Source organism: Pituophis catenifer, unplaced genomic scaffold (assembly GCF_029215685.1).
Source record: "Pituophis catenifer annectens isolate HBS135680 unplaced genomic scaffold, rPitCat1.0.hap2 SCAF_2, whole genome shotgun sequence".
Classification (NCBI taxonomy): domain Eukaryota; kingdom Metazoa; phylum Chordata; class Lepidosauria; order Squamata; family Colubridae; genus Pituophis; species Pituophis catenifer.
This window is the reverse complement of record NW_027256882.1, coordinates 185075809-185098723: the sequence shown is the minus strand read 5'-3', so window position 1 is coordinate 185098723 and position 22915 is coordinate 185075809. Positions and strand designations below refer to the sequence as shown.

Genomic DNA, 22915 nt, shown 5'->3' with positions numbered 1-22915 from the left:
GACTCAAACTCTATCCAAGAATGATCCATGACTCTATAAATATAGTTTTACTGAGGTCAAGTAAAGTACAACAAAGCAAAGCCAGGTCTGAGGTTACTGAACCAATTCCCAAGTGAAATCCCCTTGTTTCCTACATCTGCCCTACTGCCAGTTCCCTTGTGTTCAATTATATTTAAGCCAAATGTTTTCAAAATGGCCATCTTTGGAATGCAACTAGCCAGTGTCCTTGAGGTGTGGCCTCTAGCTCATACAAGATATTTTCATGTTCCCACTTTCCTTCTTCCCAGACAGCTTCCCTCCCCTCCCCCAGAGTTTATGGTAGGCTGGTGCTGAGGCTTAGCAAAAGCAAAGCGAAGTGGCAGAACTGACAGAGGTCCATATTTTGTCCTTTGTATCAAGATAAAAATTGTTATATTCCTAACTGTTACAATTCCTCACCATATTATTCCTCTCAGAACCATCTCCCAGTATATCTTGTTGTGAAGTTTCTGAAAGATGCCCTAATTAATTCATGAGCCATGAGCCAAACTTCAAAAGAGATACAGTCATTTATTTGGAGTACCATTTCGACAATATTTGGATGCAGTTAGAACTAAACCCACGTAGATTTATGTTCCCCTATGACCCTGTCTCTCCCCTCTTCCCTGGCCATGTCATAAATCACATTCTCCAATTAACCACTTTGGCTGGCTGTGAAACCCAACACTCTCCTACTGATTGCAGTAAGAAAGCATCTGTGGAATGTAACTTCAGTTAGGGAAATCAATCAGCTCCATCAGTTCTCCCTCCCTCCTTCTCATGGCAACTTGAAAGCTTTGCAAGTTGACATTCAGCTCCCCTCACTTCCCGAGGGCGACCTGCGCAAAGCAAAACAATTTGAGTACAGATGTAGAGTTTAGGGACGCGACCCCCCCCCACCTGGCTTGTTTGGATTTTCTGCATGAAATTTGGCTATAAGGCGATCAGCCTGGATGTTTCAACTCTTCACCCAAGATGCCTCTGATAAGGGGTAACCCTTCCACTTGATTAAATATTGGAGTTGTCTCCTATGCCACCTCGAATTGCAGATTTGCTGCACCTCATAATGGGTCTGACCACGGGGTCTGGGTGCTCATGGGGTAATGGCCTCCGGGTCGATCTGACCACGGGTTTTAAGAGGCTACTCTGGAATACCGGATGTATCTTCCCTAGCAGTTGGGTTGATTATCGTTACTATGGGGAATGGTCCCATAAACTTTGGTCCCAGTTTCTTGCTAGGGAGTTTTAACCTCAAATATTTTGTGGAGAGGTAAACTTTCTCCCCCAATTGAAATGGCCGTTGGGGAGCTCGGTGTTTGTCTGCCTGTTTCTTATTGGTTTGTGCCGCTTTAGCTAGCGCTTTCTTGACATTCTCCCAGGTTGCTTTCAGTATTGCCATCCAATCGGTCAAGCTGAGTGAGGAGGGGGGCTCCCTTGGGTACTCAGGCATTGGGACGAAGTCTATGCCGCTCACTACCTTGAACGGGGTTAGCCCCATACTACTGTGAACAGCATTATTATACGCGGCCTCAGAGAAAGACAGGAAGTCCGCCCAATTGGACTGCTGATAGTTCACATAGTACCTCAGGTACTGCTCTACCATGGCATTCAGCCTCTCTGCCCCCCATTGGTGCTCGGATGAAAAGTCGAGCTAAGGCCCTGGGATGACCCAATGGACTGTAGGAACTCCCTCCAGAATTTAGCCATGAACTGGACCCCTCCGTCTGAGATAATTCTTCTTGGTACTCCATGCAGGTGGTAGATGTGTTTCAGGAACAGTTTGGCCAACTGGTGGGCTGAGGGTAGTCCACTGCAGGGTATGAAGTGCACCTGTTTGGAAAATAGATCTATTACAGTCCAGATCACTGTGTTCCCCCCACTTTTTGGCAACTCCACTATAAAGTCCATTGCAATTTCCTCCCATGGTCTTGTTGGCTCTCTGGAACTCCCCAGGGGCTTTGGGAGCCTGGCTTGTTTCCAGTCCAGCCTCCACTTCACTCTTCCCAGCTCGCTCAGGGGCTTCCCCTTTTTCTGGGAACTCAACCTCAGCTGCTTTAGAGATTAACTCCCATCAATATTCATCTCTTCTTGCTTCCACTGCTGGAGCAAGCATCTCAACTTTGATGTCTGAGGGAGGCTGCACTCTGGCTGCAATCAGGCTCTCTTCAGATAGCCCGACTTTGGCCATGGTTGCCTGATTTTCCCTCCTGGCACCCCAGATATCGGAGAGCGATTGAAGTGTCCAGGATTCAGGAAACCTGGTGATCTTGATGGATTTTAAAATTAGTTCTAACTATCTGTGAAGTTTCGGAAAGATGCCCTAATTAATTCATGAGCCATGAGCCAAACTTCAAAAGAAATATAGTCATTTATTAGGAGCACTATTTCAGCAATATTCCGATGCAGTTAGAACTAATCCCATGTAGATTTACATTTCCCTATGACCCTGTCTCTCCCCTCCTCCCTGGCCATGTCATAAATCACATTCTCCAGTTAACCACTTTGGCTGGCTGTGAAACCCAACACTCTCTTACTGATTGTGGTAAGAAAGCATCTGTGGAATGTAGCTTCAGTTAGGAAAATCAATCAGCTCCATCAGTTCTCCCTCCCTCCTGCTCATGGCAACTTGAAAGCTTTGCAAGTTGACATTTGTATTATTTTGCTTTAGTTGCACAAATTAATGGACATGTTAAGGTGTTTCTATGCCTTAGAACTTATTTCAAAGTACATTGTAGAGCAATATCTTTCTGTCCTTAATGGATATTCCATAGAAAGAAGTAGTGGAAGAATTTTGAATGAAAGATAATTTCTAATCCCTACTCATTAAATCCAAAAATGAGCCAGGATCATTGACTTATTTTTTTTTATTGAGAAGAATACATTTTGTAATTGATTCATGCCTTATGGTCATCTTTTACTTGAGTACGTACTATGTACTAAATCATACATTTTATAAAAAATTACAGTAAAGTAAATATAGTTGAATATAGTTCATTTTCTTTAACAATTACAGTTTAGGTCTTTAATACAATTGTAAATATCAGTTTTCCCTATTCATAATATATATTTTTTAAAATAGGATTTTTAACTTGAATCTTTTTACAGATAATTAAAAATTATCTCTTTATCTTGATGCGTTAGTTAATTTAATTAATTTAAATTTCAGTGCCCTGTAACTCCAAACCAAATCTTGCAGATTACAATATAATAAACAATAAAAACATAATACAAAACAAAATAAGATTGGATTACTATGTATAAAATTATGGCATAAATACATCCCACAATGGGCTTCATCCATCTTAATCCAAGGCCTTGGGGAACAATAAGTTTTTCATCCTTATGGAAAAGTATAAAGTGGGAGCCATACAGATTTTTTTGGATGGGGGCATCTTGTTCCAGAAGGCATGAGATTGCTTCACCTATGTAGCAGTGACCCAGCTACTCTTTTACCCAATATTTTTCAAGGAAATTTTCATTAACATGTCAGGGTAAATGTCTAATTGGCACTTCCCCATATCCCATCATACCCCCTTACCTCAGACTCCTCCCCTGGTGTATAAAAGGGTCCTACACGTAGGCTCCCAGCAGTTCCAGATGTGTACCTGCAAAGACAAGACAGAGGTCAGTGACCTTTACCCTGAATTGGGCCTAGGAGGACTCCAGGCCTAGAATAAAGAGTCAATGAAGAGATTCCATTGTCTCCTGTGAGTTATTGGGTTAGATCCATCCAGCATTAACATAACAGAAGTAAAATCCTTGGGAATATGTATATATTCCTCATTTTAAAAATGTTACTGGAAGATACAAAAACATAAAAGAGTTTGAACATAAGCATTCATTGCATATGGGGGAAGGGTGTTTTTATTTTTTGTTTTTGTCTTCCTACTGCTAAACACTTTTTTTTTAATGGAATTGGGCTGCTATAGCCATAGTGTATTCACAGTGCTATATTCCTTCGGTATGCAATTGATGACGTCTTTCTATTCTGTTGCAGAAATACATGGTGATGGTTGTTTAAACTATGGCCCAGTTCTATTATAAGAGAAGCATCAATGCCCCTTACAGAGATCGCATCCCTCTTCGCGTCGTACGAGCAGAATCTGAACTCTCCCCTGCTGAGAAAGCCTATTTGAATGCTGTAGAAAAAGGAGATTATGCCAGTGTGAAGCAAGTCTTGGAAGAAGCAGAAATTTATTTCAAGATCAATATTAATTGCATTGATCCTCTTGGAAGAACAGCTCTTCTCATTGCAATAGAAAATGAAAACTTGGAGTTCATAGAGTTGCTCTTGAGCTTTAATGTCTATGTTGGAGATGCTCTGCTACATGCCATAAGGAAAGAGGTGGTTGGTGCAGTTGAGCTACTCCTCAATCACAAGAAGCCCAGCGGGGAAAAACAGGTATCTGGGGATACTCAGTTTATGAGTGAGCATTCACTCCTGTCGTCTATTCCAAAGAAATATCTAATAGAATCAGTAGGTCTTTGGCCTAAGATCAAGTGTGTGTGAATCAGTAGGCTTGATTGTGACAGTAACTCATGAAGGTTGAAAATGTGGAGTATGCATATTCAGTACTATTTTATTACGTTGCTTCTTTGTCTTGATAATTATTTCCTTAAGTTCATAACCCCCAATATGGCTAAATAAATAATCTGACTACAGAAACTAAGCATGTAAAGAAAGAAATCTGACATGTAAAAATTACGGCATGTGCCAAAAAATATTTTTTAATGCAAATTCTTAAATCTTTGCCAGTAAAAATAATGAACATGATTATTTGGCAGAATACTATAGTTTCCTCAGAATCAGGGGTGAACTCCCCAGAGTCCTGAATCTCTTCCTTAAAAAAAAAAAAGTCTTGCTACAGCTGACAAGACCTATAACTCTCTTCTTTCCTATTATTTCAGCCACTAACTTAGATGTTGGGAAAAATCTCAAAAAAGAAACCATATATTAAATCACATTTCAAAAGCCAATTTCAGTATCAATGTTGGCATCTGTTCATTCAGTGTTACATCCCAAATTCTGTTCATTTTAACCTCTGATACAAAGACCTCTGTAATAAGGGTGCAAAACATTTTCCTGGTGAATGAATGAAGAAATTGGGCAGTAAAATTATTGTAGTCACTATATACTAAATATATGTACATATATGTTGAATTAGTCCATCTCTGAACCTCTAGTTGTCCTTTAAAAAAACTAAATAGGGTTGGACTGTTCAGTACTTGAATGGGACACCACCAGGAAATCCCAGGGCAATAAACTAGCATCAAAATATTCATTTTACCAAATAAAATATTGGCAAATCACCTTTGTAGCATCACTATAAGAAAAAGAGGCCTGGTATACCCATTCTCAACTTAGTGTTTACACCATGCATTCATTGCATATTCTCATATAACTTTAAAATCTGACTGTTCTTCCCAAGATAGGTTAATCAGAATCAGAATCAGAATAGAGCTGAAAGAGACCTTGGAGGTCTTCTAGTCCAGCCTCCTGTTCAAGCAGAAGGTCTTACACCATTTCAAACAAGTGACTGCCCAATCTCTTCTTAAAAACCTCCAGTTTTTAAGCACCCACAACATCTGAAGGCAAATTGTTGCAATGGTTAATTGTCCTCACTGTTAGGAAGTTTATCTTCAATTCCAGGTTGCTTCTCTCCTTAGATTAGTTTCCACCCATTGTTTCTTGTCCTGCCCTCTAGTGCTTTGGAAAATAAATTGACCCACTCCTATTTGTGACAGCCTAAATCATAATTTAGTTTCCTCTCTAATCTGCAACACATTGTTTTCTTCTTCCATATATCAGTTTTATTTTTGACTGAATTATCTTCTGACTGAATTATCATTATGTTCTGATTGAGGAAGCCAGAGCAGAAAGGAAGAAGAAAGCTACAGGTCTTGATGACTGCAGCAGGAATCAATAGCAAATTCTCGGTTACCCCAAATCTTGAGCATTACTTGGAAACAAAGTTTCTTCTGTTTTGTTTACATTATAGATCCATGATGGTGAACGTATGGCATGCAAGCCGTCACACCAGTTCAGCTCTGCCACGCATGCGCGCACCTCCCACTGGCCAGCTAGTCTTCAGGTCTCTGCCGCGCATGTGAGCATGCACAGGATGCGTGCGGGGGTGCATGCGGGGGACAGGGCACATGCGGGGGCTGTGCACACATGCGTGGGGCAGGGTGCATGTGTGGGGGTGGGGGTGGGGTGCATGCATGGGGCACATGCGCAGAGCTGTATGCTCATTGCATTTTGGGGGTCAGGGTGCGCACGTGCACATGCACACTTTGGCCACTCGGTCCAGAAAAGGTTACCCATCGCTGCTCTAGATGAACATACTTTTTTTCTTTTCTAGTTTCCTGGTCCGTATTTTTCCAGCCAAATCCCCCAGGATCTATAGTGTAAACAAAACAGAAGAAACTTTGTTTCCAAGTAATGCTCAAGATTTGGGGTAACCGAGAATTTGCAGTGCAATAATGCACAATATTTTGCAATCAGAGATGCAAATGGAAGAGGCAAATTGCAAAGATGGGCCATTGTCTGTGTCTTGTGTGTTCACAGTCTCAAGAAACAGATGCTTCTGTTAACAATGTCTATTTGCATGTTGCAAGCAGTGTATATGCAGATAATCTATTCTTAAATTAAGTTAATTTAAGGAGGAGCTGAGGGAGCTGAAGCACCGGAAAAGATGCCTGGAGAGCGGTTGGAGGGCCAGTCGGTCTGAATCTGACCAAACACTGGTAAGGTCTCATATTAAGACTTACCTTGTGGCGATAAAAGCGGCAAAATGTAACTATTTTTCTGCTCTTATTGCATCATCAGATAACCGCCTGGCTGCCCTGTTTAGGAAGCGTGGGAGGACCCCTTGGAGGGTAGAGCTGAGGACTTTGTACAGTATCTGTATGATAAAATCGCTCAGATTCAGGAACATCTGGACTCTGACGGGGTAGATTCAGGGGGGAGGATGGAGGCAGGTCTTGAGAATATTATCTGGGAAGAGTTCGATTCTGTGTCTCCCAAAGACGTGGACAGGATACTGAGTAGACTGAATGCTGCCACATATTTATTGGACCCATGTCCCTCCTGGTTGGTGCTGGCCTCTCGGGAGGTTACATGAGGCTGGCTCCAGGGGATTATAAATGCTTTTCTGAGGGAGGGTGTCTTTCCCACCACCTTGAAAGAGACAGTGGTGAGACCTCTCCTCAAGAAGCCTTCCCTGGACCCGGCAATATTGGCGAATTACCGTCCAGTCTCCAACCTTCGCTTTGTTGTTGAGAGTGTGGTAGCACGACAGCTCCCTCCCTCCCATGCAGGTGGTTATGGGACCCCCCTCCTGCGCAAGCTGCACTGGCTCCCGATGGTCTTCCGGGTGCGCTTCAAGGTTTTGGTTACCACCTTTAGAGTGCTTCATGGCTTAGGACCGGGGTATTTATGAGACCGCCTTCTGCCACCAGTAGCCTCTCACCGACCAGTACGCTCCCATAAAGAGGGGTTCCTCAGGGTGCCGTCGGCCAAACAATGTCGACTGGCGGCCCCCAGGGGGAGAGCCTTGTCTGTGGGGGCACCCACCATCTGGAACGAGCTCCCCCCAGAGATACGGAGGATCCGGACCTGCGCGCTTTTCGCCATGCCATCAAAACATTTCTTTTTCAGCAGGCCAGCCTGGCCTAACCTCTCTTTTAAACTTTTTAAAATTTTAAAATTCTTCAATTTTAAATTTGTTTTATGAATTTGGGGTGTTTTAAATTTTGTTTTCCGGGCCAATTATTTAATTGTATTTTAATGCTTTTTTAACATTTGTATTATATGTATTTTATCTGGCTGTTCACTGCCCTGAGTCCTTCGGGAGTAGGGCGGTATACAAATTAATTAATTAATTAATTAATTAAATAAATAAATAAATAAATAAATAAATAAATAAATAAATAAGTTATGGAGGCTCTCTAGATTTAAACTGTGAAAGCAGTAGAATAACATTGTTCCTCTTCCATAGTCATAGAATTTTGTGACTACTACACTTCCCCATTGGCAGCTTGTTGGAAGCAAGCAGTGAATGTCACAAATGGCAATCATGTGACCACAGGGTGCTGCATCCATCATAATTGTGCACTGACTCTCAAGCACCTGAATCACAATCACATGATTGCAGATACTGTGACAGCCACAATTCCAAGGAATCATATATCTCCTTGTTCCGCATAAATCTCCTTGTCGTAACTTTGAACAGTCAATGAATAAATTGATGCTAAGCAAAGATTACCTTTATTTAGATGTATCAAAAATGTTTAGTTATACATTTCATATAGATGTTCTCTTTGCTAGAAGAAAGATAAAATCAAATTAGGAAAGCATTTTAAATGGATTGATATGAAATATGGAAATATGCATTTCATACTGTATTCAGAACAGAGGTGGTATTCAGCCAGTTTGCACCATTTCAGACAAACCGGTAGGGGAAATTTGGCCTGGGTCGCTGAACCGGTAGCAAGCTCTGGCCAGCCCTGTCCCTGCCCGGTCGTCCAGTAGCTGCTCGCTTGCCCTGCTCGCCTGGTCGCTGCTCGCTCGCCCACTCGATGCTCGCTCGCTCACCCCGCCTGCACTATCCTTGCCCCACCCATCCCAGCCCTATATATGTTGCCTTCACTTCGCCACACAGCCCAGCTACTTGCCTTGCATCGTCAGTCACTTCTCATGTGACCTGACCTCCCTGGCGCTATTGCTTGTGCATGCACAGTCTGTCCTGCGGCTTGCCTGCCTAAGCTGACTTCGCCTTCCATGGGGGGGGGGTGAAATGCGGGCTGGTGAAGATCCCAGTGGTGACAGCGCAGCCCTGGCTTGCCTTCCCTGGCAGCCAGCCATGGGAAGAAGGTAAGGTCGCAGCCATATGATGATGAAAGAGGCAGTCATGGGGGAGGAAGCAGGGCTAGGGCCGGGATCTTTGAAGGAGGGAAAACGGGGTGACGTGTGCGACTGGCGAAGGGAGAACAGGCAGCATGCAGGATTAGGCCAGGCCTTTGACAGATTAGGCCTGGCCTGGGCAGAAAATAGGTAGAATAGCTGTAAATTCAAATTTTTTTCCTACCAGGTTCTGTGTAAAGTAAAGCAATAACTAGCAGTCAGCACAGGTTTGTTAAAAACAGATTATGCCAAACCAATCTTATTTCATTCTTCAACATAGTGACTAAATGAGTAGACAGTCAAAATACTGTGGACATAATATACTTAGACTTCAGCAAGGCATTTGACAAAGTGGACCCCAACCTACTTCTTGGTAAGCTAGAAAAAAGTGCAATAGATAGCTTCACCACCAGATGGATTCATAACTGGATAGCAAACCGTACTCAATGAGTAGTCTTTAATGGGTCTAAGTCTACATGGAGGGAAGTAAGCAGTGGGATATCCCAAGGTTCCGTCTTAGGCCCAGTATTCTTCAAAATATTCATAAATGACTTAGATGAGGGAATAAAAGGGAAAGTTACCAAATTTGCAGATAACATCAAGCTGGCAGGAATAACTAACACCCTAGATCAGGAGTCAGCAACCTGCAGCTCTGGAGCCGCATGTGGCTCTTTCATCCCTCTGCTGCGGCTCCCTGTTGCTGGTCGGCTCTACAATTGATAGGGCTTTCAGTTAGGACAGGAAGAGAAAAAGGATGCTGCGCTAGGAGGAGACTCTGGTGGGGGAACAAACTTCCAGTTGGCAGAGGAAAAAGGACGCTGTGCTAGGAGGAGATTATGATAGGAGAACCGGACTTCCAGTTGGCTCCAGAATTGAACGGGGGCTTCCTGTTAGGACCTTTGTGGCTCTTTGAGTGTTTAAGGTTGCCAATCCCTGCTCTAGTAGATAGGCTCAAGATCCAGATGAATCTTGACAGACTTGAACACTGGGTCCTATTTAACAAATGAAATTCAGTGTAGAGAAAAGTAAAATCCTACACAAGCAAGAAAAACCAAAACTACACATATAGACTGGATGAAACCAGGCTTAATAGCAGTAACTGTGAGAGGGATCTTGGAGTCTTAGTGGACAAGAAGCTAAATATGAGCCAACGGTGTGCAGTTGCAGCCAAAAAAGCTAATGCAATCCTAAATTGCATTAACAGAGGGATACAGTCAAGATCAATTAATACCACTCTATGAAGCCTCAGTAAGACCACCCCTAGAGTACTGCATCCAGTTTTGGTCGCTACATTATAAAAAAGATATTGAGACTCTAGAAAAAGTTCAGAGAAGAGCAACCAGGATGATTAGGGAACTGGAGACTAAAACATATGAAAAATGATTACAGGAACTGGGCATGGGTAGTCTAGTGAAGAGAAGGACCAGGGAAGACATGTTATGTTATGTTATGTTATGTTATGTTATGTTATGTTATGTTATGTTATGTTATGTTATGTTATGTTATGTTATGTATGTTATGTTATGTTATGTTATGTTTATTATATTTGTATACCGCCCTTCTCCCGAAGGACTCGGGGCGGTGAACAGCCAGCAGATAAAATACAGAGAATACAAAAATTAAAACAATATTAAAATCTAATTAAATTAATTTGGCCCACAGTTAAAACACCCCCATATTTAAACCCATAATTTAACAATTTAAAATTAAAGCAATTTAAAAAGTTTGGTTAGGTCAGCCCGGCTTGATGAAACAAAAACGTCCTTAAGGCATGGCGGAAAGTGCGCAGATCCAGGATCTGCCGTATCTCCAGGGGCAACTTGTTCCAGAGGGTAGGTGCCCCCACAGAGAAGGCTCTCCCCCTGGGGGCCGCCAGCCACCATTGTTTGGCCGACGGCACCCTGAGGAGCCCCTCTCTGTGGGAGCGTACTGGTCGGTGGGAGGCTACTTACTGACCCGTAAGTACCCAGGTCCTAAGCCATGGAGCGCTCTAAAGGTGGTAACCAAAACCTTGAAGCGCACCTGGAAGACCACTGGGAGCCAGTGCAGCTTGCGCAGGAGAGGTGTTACATGGGAGCGCCGAGTCGCCCCCATTACCACCCGCGCGGCCACGTTCTGGACCAGTTGGAGCCTCCGGGTGCTCCTCAAGGGGAGCCCCATGTAGAGAGCATTACAGTAGTCCAAGTGGCACATGATGAGAGCATGAGTGACCGTGCGTAAGGCATCCGATCCAGAAAGGGACGCAACTGGTGGATCAGGCGAACCTGATAAAAAGCCCCCCTGGCCACAGCCGTCATATGCTCTTCCAAAGACAGCCGTGTATCCAGGAGGACACCCAAGTTGCGAGCCCTCTCTGTGGGGGCCAACGACTTGCCCCCAAAAGTCAGCGATGGTACCAACTGACTATATTGGGATGCCGGAAGCCACAGCCACTCAGTCTTGGACGGGTTGAGCCTGAGCCTGTTTCTCCCCATCCAGATCCGCACGGCCTCCAGGCACCGGGACATCACATCAAGGGCATCATTGGGGTGGAAATGTACAGCCGAGTATCATCAGTGTACAGATGACATTTCACCCTGAAACCACAGATGATCTCATCCAGCGGATTCACATAAATGTTGAACAGAAGGGACGAGAGAACCGACCCTTGCAGCACCCCACACACAAAGCGCCTCGAGGTCAATCTCTGTCCCCCTGTCAACACGAATTGCAACCGGTCGGAGAAGAAGGAGGAGAACCACTGCAACACTGTGCCCCCTATCCCCAACCCCTCCAGTCGGCGCAGCATGATACCATGGTTGATGGTATCAAAAGCCGCCGAGAGATCTAATAGGACCAGGACAGAGGAACAACCCCTGTCCCGAGCCCTCCAGAGATCATACACCAACACGACCAATGCCATTTCCGTGCTGTGCCCAGGCCTGAAACCCGACTGGAACAGATCTAGATAAACCGTTTCCTCCGGGAACCAGGGAAACTGTCGCGCCACCACACTCTCAACAACCTTTGCCACAAAGCAAAGGTTGGAGACAGGACGATAATTTGCTAATATAGCCGGGTCCAGGGAAGGCTTCTTAAGGAGGGGTCTCACCACCGCCTCCTTCAAGGCAGCAGGGAAGTCACCCTCACTCAAAGAAGCATTGATAATCCCCTGGAGCCAGCCTCGTGTAACCTCCCGGGAGGCCAGTACTAACCAGGAGGGACATGGGTCCAGTAAACATGTGGCTGCACTAAGCCTGCCCAGAATCCTGTCCACATCCTCGGGAGCCACAGGGTCAAACTCCTCCCAAATGACATTCTCAAGGCCCGCCTCCATCACCCCGCCTGAAGCTACCCAGTCAGAGTCCAATCCTTCCCGAATCTGAGCGATTTTGTCATATAGATATTGCACAAAGTCCTCAGCTCTTCCCTGTAAGGGGTCTTCCCTCGCTCCCTGATGGAGTAGGGAACGGGTCACCCTAAACAGGGTGGCTGGGCGATTATCTGATGACGCGATAAGAGCAGAGAAATACTCAGATTTCGCCGCTTTTATCGCCACTAGGTAGGTCTTAATATGAGACCTCACCAATGTCCGGTCAGATTCGGATTGGCTGGCCCTCCAACTGTTCTCTAGGTGTCTTTTCCAGCGCTTCATATCCCTCAGCTCCTCGGAGAACCAGGGAGCCACACGGGATCAGCACTGGGTCAGAGGCCGCAAAGGCATGACGCGATCCAAGGTTCCAGCGGCCACCCTATCCCAGGCAGCCACCAGGTCCTCGGTCGAATCGTGAGCCAGAACCTCAGGAAATGGCCCAAACTCCCTCTGGAATCCATCAGGATCCATCAGGCGCCTGGGGCGGAACCACCTAACCGGTTCCGCCTCCCTGCGGCAGGGGGCAGCAGTACAAAAGTCCAGTCAAAGGAGCGAATGATCAGACCATGGCAAGGGTTCGATGACTACATCCCCTATATCTAGATCATTCAGCCACTGACCTGAGACGAAAATCAAGTCCAGAGTGTGTCCCCCCATGTGCATCGGGCCATGAACTACCTGGGTCAGGTCCATAGCCGTCATGGAAGCCATGAACTCCCGAGCCGCTTCCGACGTCTCGCCGACAGACGGCAGGTTAAAAAAACCCGGGCCCTGAGGATCTGGACTACCCAGGGAACAAGAGGAGCCTTGGGGGCCGGAGCGCGCAATCGCTTGGAGATAGCGAGTGCACACTCCCCAAACATGATGTGGCCCCCTCCTCCCACCATATCTGCCCCTCTCAACCACAGTACCAATGGAGCAACCCTCCACAGTATGGACACTGGCCCCCTCCTTAATCCTGGACCCCACATCCCCTGTAACACCGTCCCTCGCCAGGCTAGTCCCCACCCCTCATAAATTATACCTCCCAGAACCCCTTAAAATACACTCTAAAATCTTAGTCAAAAAACCCCTCAACCCCCTTCTCGCACCATGCCACCTCTCGGGGTTCCAAAACCCGTCATCAAGGTAGGCCCTCGATAGAATGGAGGGCCAAACCTGCAAGAGGGGGGAGTCTCGCAGTGCACATAGCTCCGCCGCTGAGTACATCCAATAAGACCAGGATGGGAAGATAGTTTGGTAGGGTCCAACGGAGTCCTAGGACAGAAAGTCTCCATATAAGTAGCAGCCCGGGCTCCACTGCTCTCTCACAGCAGCAGAAGGAGTTGGTTAATACAGTCACTGAGAGAGAAAAAAAAGTTTCCCAGCCACCCTCTCACAGTGGCCGGCCAGATGTCCAAAGGCAGGGAATTTGATGGTATCATCCCCTCTGGTGATAGATGGTTCATAGCAGCCAACTCCCTCAGGGAACACTGATAGCAGTGTTCAATATTTGAGGGGCTGCCACAGAGAGGAAGGGGTCAAGATATTTTCCAAAGCACCTGAAGGCCAGACAAGAAATAATGGATGGAAACTGGAGAAATAAGGAGAAATTTTCTGACAGTGAGAACAATCAACCAATGGAACAGTTTGCCTGTGGAAGTTGTGGGAACTTCATCATTTGAAACTTTCAAGAAGAGATTGGACTGCCATTTGTCAGAAATGGTGTAGGGTCTTCTGCTGAGGTAGGGGGTTGGACTAGATGACCTACAGGTACCTTCCAACTCTGTTAATCTGTTAATTGGAAGATTTATATCATGTGTTCCTGAGCCTCCTATTCATTAGGCTAAACATATCTAGTTACCTTAGCCATTCATCATATGATTTAGCCTCCAGACTCCTTAGCATCTTTGTTGCTTTTCTCTGCAATCTTTCTAGGGCTTCATAATCTTTTTTGTACCGTGGTGACCAGAACTGGACTCAGTATTCGAAATGAGGCCTCACTAGTGCAGTATAGCTGTCAGGTATGCTTCCTTCAGTATCCAGGAAAGAAAAACCCAAACTCAAGCATTTTGAAGAATTTAGTACTTTTACTGAATATGAAATGAATAGCAACCCAGGTAAAGCTGGAAGTGAGCAAAACGCGCGAAATGCATCTACTAAGCTTCTCCCCCTCTCGTGTTCATAAATCATCAGCCAATCCAAAGGTCTTCCAAAGGTCAGGTGGCAACACGTCTGGCAGCGTCATTCATCAGGAATGTAGGACAGTTGGTCAGCCGTCTCCCTTTGAAGATCTAATTTCATTTCTCATGAAGACACATCCTACAAGGAAAAAAAACATCTCCCGCTCCTTACCCCCCCTTTGCTCCATAACTAATCCCTCCCCCCGTTTCTTATGGCAGCTGAAGCAGGCAAAGCTGAGGCTGACATTAGTATGATATTATCACTTCCAGTGATCTTGATGCTACCGTGTTTCCCTGAAAATAAGACCCTGTCTTATATTTTTTTGAACCCTGAAATAAGTGCTGGCCTTATTGCCATGCGCTCAAAAGCCCGATTGGGCTTATTACCAGGGGATGTCTTATTTTGGGGGAAACAGGATATCACTTTGTTGATACACCTTAAGAAATGTGTTGGCTTTTTAACAGAATAACAGAGTTGGAAGGGACCTTGGCGGTCTCCACAGGCAGGAAACCCTATACAAACAGCTGTCCAATCTCTTTAAGACTTCCAGTGATGGAGCAAACCATTCAACTGGTTAATTGTTCTCACTGTCTGGAAATATCTCCTTAGTTCTAGGTTCATTGTCTTCTTGATTAGTTTCCATCCATTATTTCTTGTTTTGCCTCATGCTGCTTTAGAAAATAGGTTGGCTCCTTCTTCTTTGTGGCAGCACCTCAGAGAGCAACCCCTTTTTTTGCAGCTACAGTACACAGTTGACTCATACATAAGCAGTGATCCAACAGGACATCTAGATCCCTCTCACACTTAATACTGTTGGGCCAGATACTTCCTATTCCAAACCTATGCCTTTGATTTTTTCCTACCCAAGTACAGGTTCTTATTTTTCTCACCACTGAACTGCATCTTATTGGATACTCAATACTCAAGTCTATTTTCCAAGTATTGGTTTGCAAGTTTGATGAGTTCCCCTTCCATCCCCTCATCTAGATAATGATGAAGATAAATGAAGAGCACTAGGCCGAAGACAGAACCTTGATATACCCTTGATTATATACCTTGATATATAATGGAGAGGTAGCTCCATTGAGGACTATATGCTGAGTGTGGTTGGTCAGCCAAATGCAAATCCATCCGGTGGTGGTAGTGTCTGTTCCACATTGTTCTATTTTACCAAGAAGGAGGCAGTGTTCTACTTGGTCAAATGCCTTATTGGAATCCAAGTATACAATATTCATAGCATTACCCTGGTCCACTAATTTAGTCACTTTGTCACAAAAGGCAATAAGGTTTGTCTGGCATGATCTCTATTAATAAACCTGTGATGGCTTCCAGTGATTGTCTTGTTCATTTATAGATGCTCACAAATCCACCTCTTGATTATCTTTTCCAGAATTCTCCCAAGCATTGATGTCAAGCTGATTAGTCTGTAGTTTCCTGGATCTACTTTTTTACCCTTTTTGAAGGTTGGAATCACATCAGCTCTTTTCCAGTCCTCTGGCAGTTCCCCTGTGCTCTTAAGAGCTCCAAAAGATTTCATTCAGTGATTTTGCAATCACATTTGCCAGTTCCTTCAGAACCCTGGGATGTAAACCATCTGGTCCTGGAGATTTGAACTCATCCAAAGCATAGGTGTTCTCTTACCTGTTCTGACCTAGGCTTCCTTAGAAATTAAACAGCACAAACGTAGTCCCGGCAAACCTCTTTAATTCATACAGCTGTAATTACTTTCATTTACAGTCTGCAAGGCTTGATAAACAGTCTTTCAGAGGAAGGTTATCAATATCCACCTATCTCATGTGGAATGCTGCCAAAGAGTTAATTTCCAGACGCAGGGCAAAGCCAAACTTGGCACAGAGTCACAAACAGAATTTTCAAATCTTGAATCGGCCAGATGAACTAATTGCTTCCTGCAAAAGCTCATATCCCGTTCACTTCTCTTTTATGTCTTATGGGAGGGGCCAATCATTTCCAAGCCTTACTCCCAAATTGACCCTGTTTCCTTAATTGTTTCTGTCTCCTGGCAGCTCTGCGCATGCGCACACTGGGAACAGGCACATGCTGTTCTTCTGCTTTGCTGATGTCAGATTCTGGAGGCAGCAAAGAACTACCAGATGGACTGGCCCCCCTCTCTGCCTCCGATTCAGAGCCATTGTCTGAACCTTCCCCAGACTCCAGGACTGGCCCATGTTCCTCCCCGACCTCCTCACTGTCCGAATCTGCTGCCAGCTCTACTGGCCGCTGGCGGGCCGCAACATTACTAATTCCTTGCCTATTTTGACCTGCATTACTGTTCTGTCTTCCATAGTTCTATTTTGATAGGTTGGGCTATTATTTCCTTTTGCTTAAAAACAGTTGGAAGGAAGAGAATTAAACAGTTCTACTTTCTCCTTGCTGCCCATCATCTTCTTGCCATCTTCTCCCATTAGTGGACTGACCATTTCTTTGACTTTTTTCTTGATCCTTATATATTGAAATAATTTTTGTGTGTGATTTTTTTGCATTTGTTGCAAATCTTAGTTCATTCTTAACCTTAGTTTTCTTGACTCCATCTTTGCAGATTTGGGCTATTTGCTGGTATTCTGCTCTAGTTATATGCCCCTCTTTCCTTTTTTTATACTTGTCCTTTGTGTCCCTCAGTTTGTCAGACAGCTCTTTGTGCAACTATGCTGGTCTCATGTGAAGTCTCTTGTTTTTATTTCTCCATGGTATTCTTTTTTGGGGGGAGGATATTTATTAACTCATTTTTCAGAATATTCCACGCATCCTGTACTGTTTTTTCCTCTAAAATTTCCATCCATGGAATCCTTCCTGTTTTGTCTCTTAATTTGTTGAAGTCAGCTTTCTTAAAGCCTAAAACACTAGTCTGACTTCATTATGGTGTCAGTCACCCGTGTCTTCATTATGGTGAATTCTAGTATGACATGGTCTCTTTCCCCAAAAGTCTCTACAATCATTTCAACCCTATTACTAAGGATTAAGTTCAGTGTACTAACAATCTAGTACCCACCTCCATCTTTTGGAGATAAAATTGTTAGCTAAGTGCTTCAGAAACCTGTTTGATCCTTAAATGATTAAAATTAAGGAGAAGGCTTTGAATACTTTTTAACGTGGGATTTGCTTTATCAATGGCTAACTAACAGAAACAAATTTAAAAGTATAAAAGAAAACAATTATATAAGGGAAGTTCACTAAAGTGGATAAGCAAATATTGTTAGTGATCATTAATGTGTAGGAAGTTATAGGGAGCATATACCCCCCCCCAAAACTAGGACAGTGCCAGAAAAATACCAAAAGAATAAAAACAGTTTCCCCCCAAAAGACTGCAGATAAAATCAGTTTTTCCCCAACCCTAACCGTAACCCCAAGAATAGGAAAGACAAAGCCATTAGAATATAGAATCACACAAAGCTGCTCAACTTCTCTCACACAATGTAAAATCAGCTGAACTTCACGTAAAATGTCCCCTGCAACAAGCAAGAACCTTACACAATTGCAGAGGCTCAAAAACTAAGTATCACACTTTACACACAAACTCACACAAAGCCGCACAACTTGTCTCACACAATGTAAAAGCAGCTGGACTTCACGTAAAATGTCCCTTGTTGCTCCTTGCAGCAACCTCACAAAATCACACAAGTTAAAAAACAATCATCACACAGTGATAAAAACACCAAAAGAATAAAAACAGCTTTTCCCTATAAAAGCTATATTTTTAGATTTGTGCAGCTTTGTGAGATTTTGTGTATTTCTGTAGTGAGTGTGAAACACTACAGAAATACCCAAAATCTCACAAAGCTGCACAAATCTAAAAATATAAAAGCAGTTAAAATTTCCTAAACTTTATATAGCTATTTCCTAAAAAAAACAATAAAATTTCCTTTAAAAAGAACCAATTAACTATTTTTTTAAAGCAAAAAAAAAAAAAAGCCACTTACCCAATTGAAGGCACAAGGCAGGCAGGCAGATTCAGTTGCCCGCCAATGAGGCGAAACAAGGCAGGTGAGTCTGTGACCAGCGGCTCAGGATTCGGTTCAGGAGTGAAGCGAAGCGAAAGTAAGGAAGCTGGAGGCTGGGGGTAAGGTGGGTTAGTTAGCCCAGCCCGCCTAGGCTGGAGCCAAGATGGCTTAGCCAGCCAGGCAAGCCCAGAGGGATGGCCGACCGTGGAATGCTAAGCCGCCCACAACCAATTGCTGCCGGCATCACAAACTACGCGAGGCCGGGAATGGGGTGGCGGCATCCTAGGCCATCCACAACTGATCCCTGGCAGCTTCGCGAACTACACGAGGCTGGGGATGGGGGGGGCGGCATGCTAGGCGCTACTTATCTTTGAGCAGGCGTCGGCGAGGTGACTGAGGAAGGTGCTGAGTAGGGGTCGGTGAGGCGACTGTGTGAGGCACTGGACTGAGCAGGCATCGGTGAGGCAATTAGCTGGGCTGCGTGGCAAGGGGAACATATATAGGGCAGGGGTGGGTGGGTGGGGAGAGCAGCCAGAAGGGATGAGCGAGCAGCCAGAAGAGGTCAGCGGCAAGCGGGTGAGCAGGCGGGCATGGGGGAGGGGGCAACCAAGGGTAGTTTTTACCAGTTTGGCAAACCGATTCAAATCGTCCCTACTGGCTCGATTTCATCCCTGGTTCATCCCTGGCAGGCCTGGGGCTGTTGATCTCACTCTTGCGATCCGGCGAGATCCGGCCATGAATGGTATGAATGAGTTTTAATGTTTTTAATTTTTAAATGTTTTTTATTAGGATTTTAAATGTATTGTGAGCCGCCCTGAGTCTTCGGAGAGGGGGGGCATATAAATTGAATTAAATTGAAAATTGAAATTGGTTCGCCCGAGCCAGTCCGATCCGGTCGAATTTCACCCCTGAATATATGAACCAAACAATAAACAAGAAGAATTCTATTTAAAAAATTTCATAAGATAATTGAAATGGAATATGAGAATATTTCTGTGGTAGGAGATTTCAACACAATTGTGCATACGAAACTTGACTATAGAAGTAGCAAATCAGCAAAAAAAGTAAGGAAGACTCTTCTGAGGGCTTTCTTTAAAATGGTAGAGGAAACATGTATACAGGATATATGGAGAGAAACAAATCCAAGGAAAAACCAATACATCTTCTATTCAAATAGGCACAAATCATGGTCTAGAACTGATATGATATGGATGTCGTTGGAATTAAGAACAAATGTGCAAGAGATAGAGATAGAAACTAATATATGGACTGACCATAACCCAATAAAAGTCAGTTGAAAGGGGCAAAAAAAAAAGATTGAGATGGGCATTGAATCAATCTATACTAGTGTTATACAAACAACAGTAAAAGAAATGGAATTTTTCTTCAATGAGACTAAAAAGGAAGAGACTTTACTGCAAAACCTATGGGATACAGCTAAAGTATATATCAGGGACTAGCTATAACTTATAAAGCAGGGGGGAAACAGAAAAAATAACACCAAAAACATTAGAAGAAGAGCACAAAAAGCTTGAATTAGAACTACAAAAAGAGCCACAAAAGAGCTCTTTTGTGGCACAAAATAATAAAACATAAGTTGAATTTAATGGAAAAAGAAGAATTGGCGCAACAAATCAAAAGAGCAAAATGAAACTTTTTGAAAACGCCAACAAACCAGGAAGATTGCTAGTATATGAGCTGAAAAAGGAGAAAGAGAAGAAATTGATGAGCAAACTACAAGATGAGAAGGGAAGCTTATAGTACCAAAACAAGGCTAAAAAGAAAATAATTCAGGAGTTCTGTGGGAAACTATACGAGCAAGATAAAATTTCGGAGGAAAAGATAAAGCAATACTTAGAAAAACCTAAACTACCAAAAATGTCTGAAAACGTGAAAGCAATGCTAAATGAAAGAATAACAATTATGGAATTAACTGAGGTGATAAAAAGACAAAAGAATAACAAAATATCAGGACCAGATGGATTACCTGCAGAAGTTTATAAACACCTACAGGATACACTAAGCTTGTCAATGTTAGAGGTTTATAATGAAGTACTATTAGAAGCTAAGATACCAAACTCGTGGATAGAAGCAAATATTACACTAATCCCAAAAGAAGACTCAGATTTAACACAGATAAAGAACTACAGGCTTATATCATTATTAAATGCAGACTATAAAATATTTGCATCAATAATAACAGAAAGATTAAAAAGATTCTTGAATTAATTTATCCACCCAGATCAAAACAAAACAAATTAAGAATAATGTAAGACTTATTTTAGATATGCTGGAATATTATGAAGTACACCAGTGGTGGGATTCAATTTTTTTAACAACCGGTTCTGTGGGCGTGGCTTAGTTGGGGTGTGGCTTGGTGGTCATGTCACTGGGTGGGTGTGGTTAGCTGGTCATGTGACTGGGTAGGTGTGGCTAGCTGGTCATGTGATTGGGCGGGCGTGGCTATGTGCATAGGGACTACTCAGAGGGCTGAAAAAAGTCATTTCTGACTGATCCTCGCACTTTTGACCGGTCCTCGCACTTATGACCATCCTCACATTTATGCCCGTTGTGGCATTCTTAACAACCGTGTCAGTCATTTCACCACTACTTCTCTTCACCATGGTGACAAGATAGGGCCCAAAATGTAAAATGTGAGGACAGTCGTAAGTTCAAGGACTGGTCAAAAGTGCGAGGACCGGTCAAAAATAACTTTTTCAGCCCTCTGAGTAGTCCATATGCACATAGGGACTACTCAGAGGGCTGAAAAAAGTCATTTCTGACTGGTCCTCGCACTTATGACCATCCTCACATTTATGCCCGTTGTGGCATTCTTAACAACCATGTCAGTCATTTCACCACTACTTCTCTTCACCACGGTGACAAGATAGGGCGCAAAACATAAAATGTGAGGACAGTCGTAAGTTCAAGGACTAGTCAAAAGTGCGAGGACCGGTCAAAAATAACTTTTTCAGCCCTCTGAGTCAGAGGGCTGAAAAAAGTTATTTCTGACAGGACCTCGCACTTTTGACTGGTCATCATTTATGCCATCATCTATCTTCTAGTCCAGAGATCTCCAACCTTGGCAACTTTAAGCCTGGCAGACTTCAACTCCCAGAATTCCCCAGCCAGCTATGCTGGCTAGAGAATTCTGGGAGTTGAAGTCCACAAGTCTTAAAGCTGCCAAGGTTGAAGACCTCTGAGCTAGGGCTTTGGGGCCAGCCTTTTGGGGAGGGGGTGCCATTCAGAGAGACCCCCTGCCTCTCAGGAAGCATCAGGCTCAGGCAGAGAAAGTTGCCAAGGTGGGAGTTCTCTGGACTAGAAGACCTCCAAAGGTCCCTTCCAACTCTGTAATTCTGGTATTGGCAAGCAAGCACAGTTAAGCTACTTAAATCCTCCAGAGCCTTAGAAGATGGTAAAGCAAAGCCCCCCCCAGCTTTCCGCCCAGAGCCTTTTCCTCTCTTCCTAAGGCTGAATCTCCCCTAGTTTTGGAGGAACTTCAGTTGCAACACTCAGAGTGCAATCTAGATTGGGATCTCCATTGATGTGGTGCAACTTCAGGATCACCCCCTCTTTCTGCGCCGAGGCAGCAGCTCATGATTGGGGGGGCTGAGCCAATCTAACTTGGCTCAAATCAGTGGCCCAAGTGCGAGTTCTGGCTTCTCGCAGATCAGCGGGCCTGGCTCTCTCTGAAGATTTTCTGCCTCGCTTCAATCAATCAATCCAGCCCCACTTTCTCCCTGCCTCCGCGGTGGAGCCAACTCCGACATCGCTTTGGCATCCCTCAGCATTGCCCCTTACCAGGCAAGGGAATGCCATCGCGCCCCGAGAGTGCCACAGCAAAACCCAAGGACTGCCCCGATTGTTGCCACCGGAGGGATTCAGTTTGCCCGCTCCTCCGACTGCCTTAGTAACGGCATTCCTGCCTTAAAGGGAAAGACGGCGTGGAAAGGGGGAAAAAAAACCAACTCTCAGCCGATGCAAAAGGGGCCAACTCGGAAGCAGCCACTTTAAATTGGTCAGAGGCCAGCGGGAAATAATTCCCTCTTGGTTTCTGGAATGGGAAGGAAGGAAGGAAAGGGAGACTTTTCTCGGGAAATAGCCGGGGCTGCTTATTATATATAAAACAGAGGTCTTCAAACTTGGCAGCTTTAAGACTTGTGGACTTCAACTCCCAGAATTCTCCAGAATTCCCCAGAATGGGCTAGGCGGGAGTTGAAGTCCACAGGTTGTAAAAGAGCCACAATTGCCCACCCCTGGGCTAGGGTAGGTTGATGCCGTGTGGGTGGGAGGAGGGGCGGGCGAGCCAGCAATTTAACAAACGGTTCGGTGTGCTGCGAGGCCAATAAATTACAAAAAAACACTGAACCGTTTGTTAAATTACTGGCTCGCCCGTCCTGCCCCGCCCCCACTATTTATTGGTAAGGGGCGCAGCGAGCCAGCAATTTAACAAACAGTTCGGCCGAACCGCCTAGAACTGACAGAATCCCACCACTGAAGTACACTCTGAAAAACAAATGG

General features: G+C 44.3%; 1 protein-coding gene across 2 annotated transcripts in view; it reads left to right on the top strand.

Annotated features, from left to right (window-relative positions):
* The first annotated feature begins 4042 nt into the window (after window positions 1–4042).
* TRPC4 (transient receptor potential cation channel subfamily C member 4) overlaps window positions 4043–22915 on the top strand; it is a 333671-nt gene continuing 314798 nt past the window's right edge. For both annotated transcript variants that reach the window (XM_070935288.1, XM_070935287.1), the window contains exon 1: window positions 4043–4420. In XM_070935288.1, coding sequence (XP_070791389.1) covers window positions 4043–4420 — 378 coding nt within the window. The remainder of the gene's footprint in view (window positions 4421–22915) is intronic.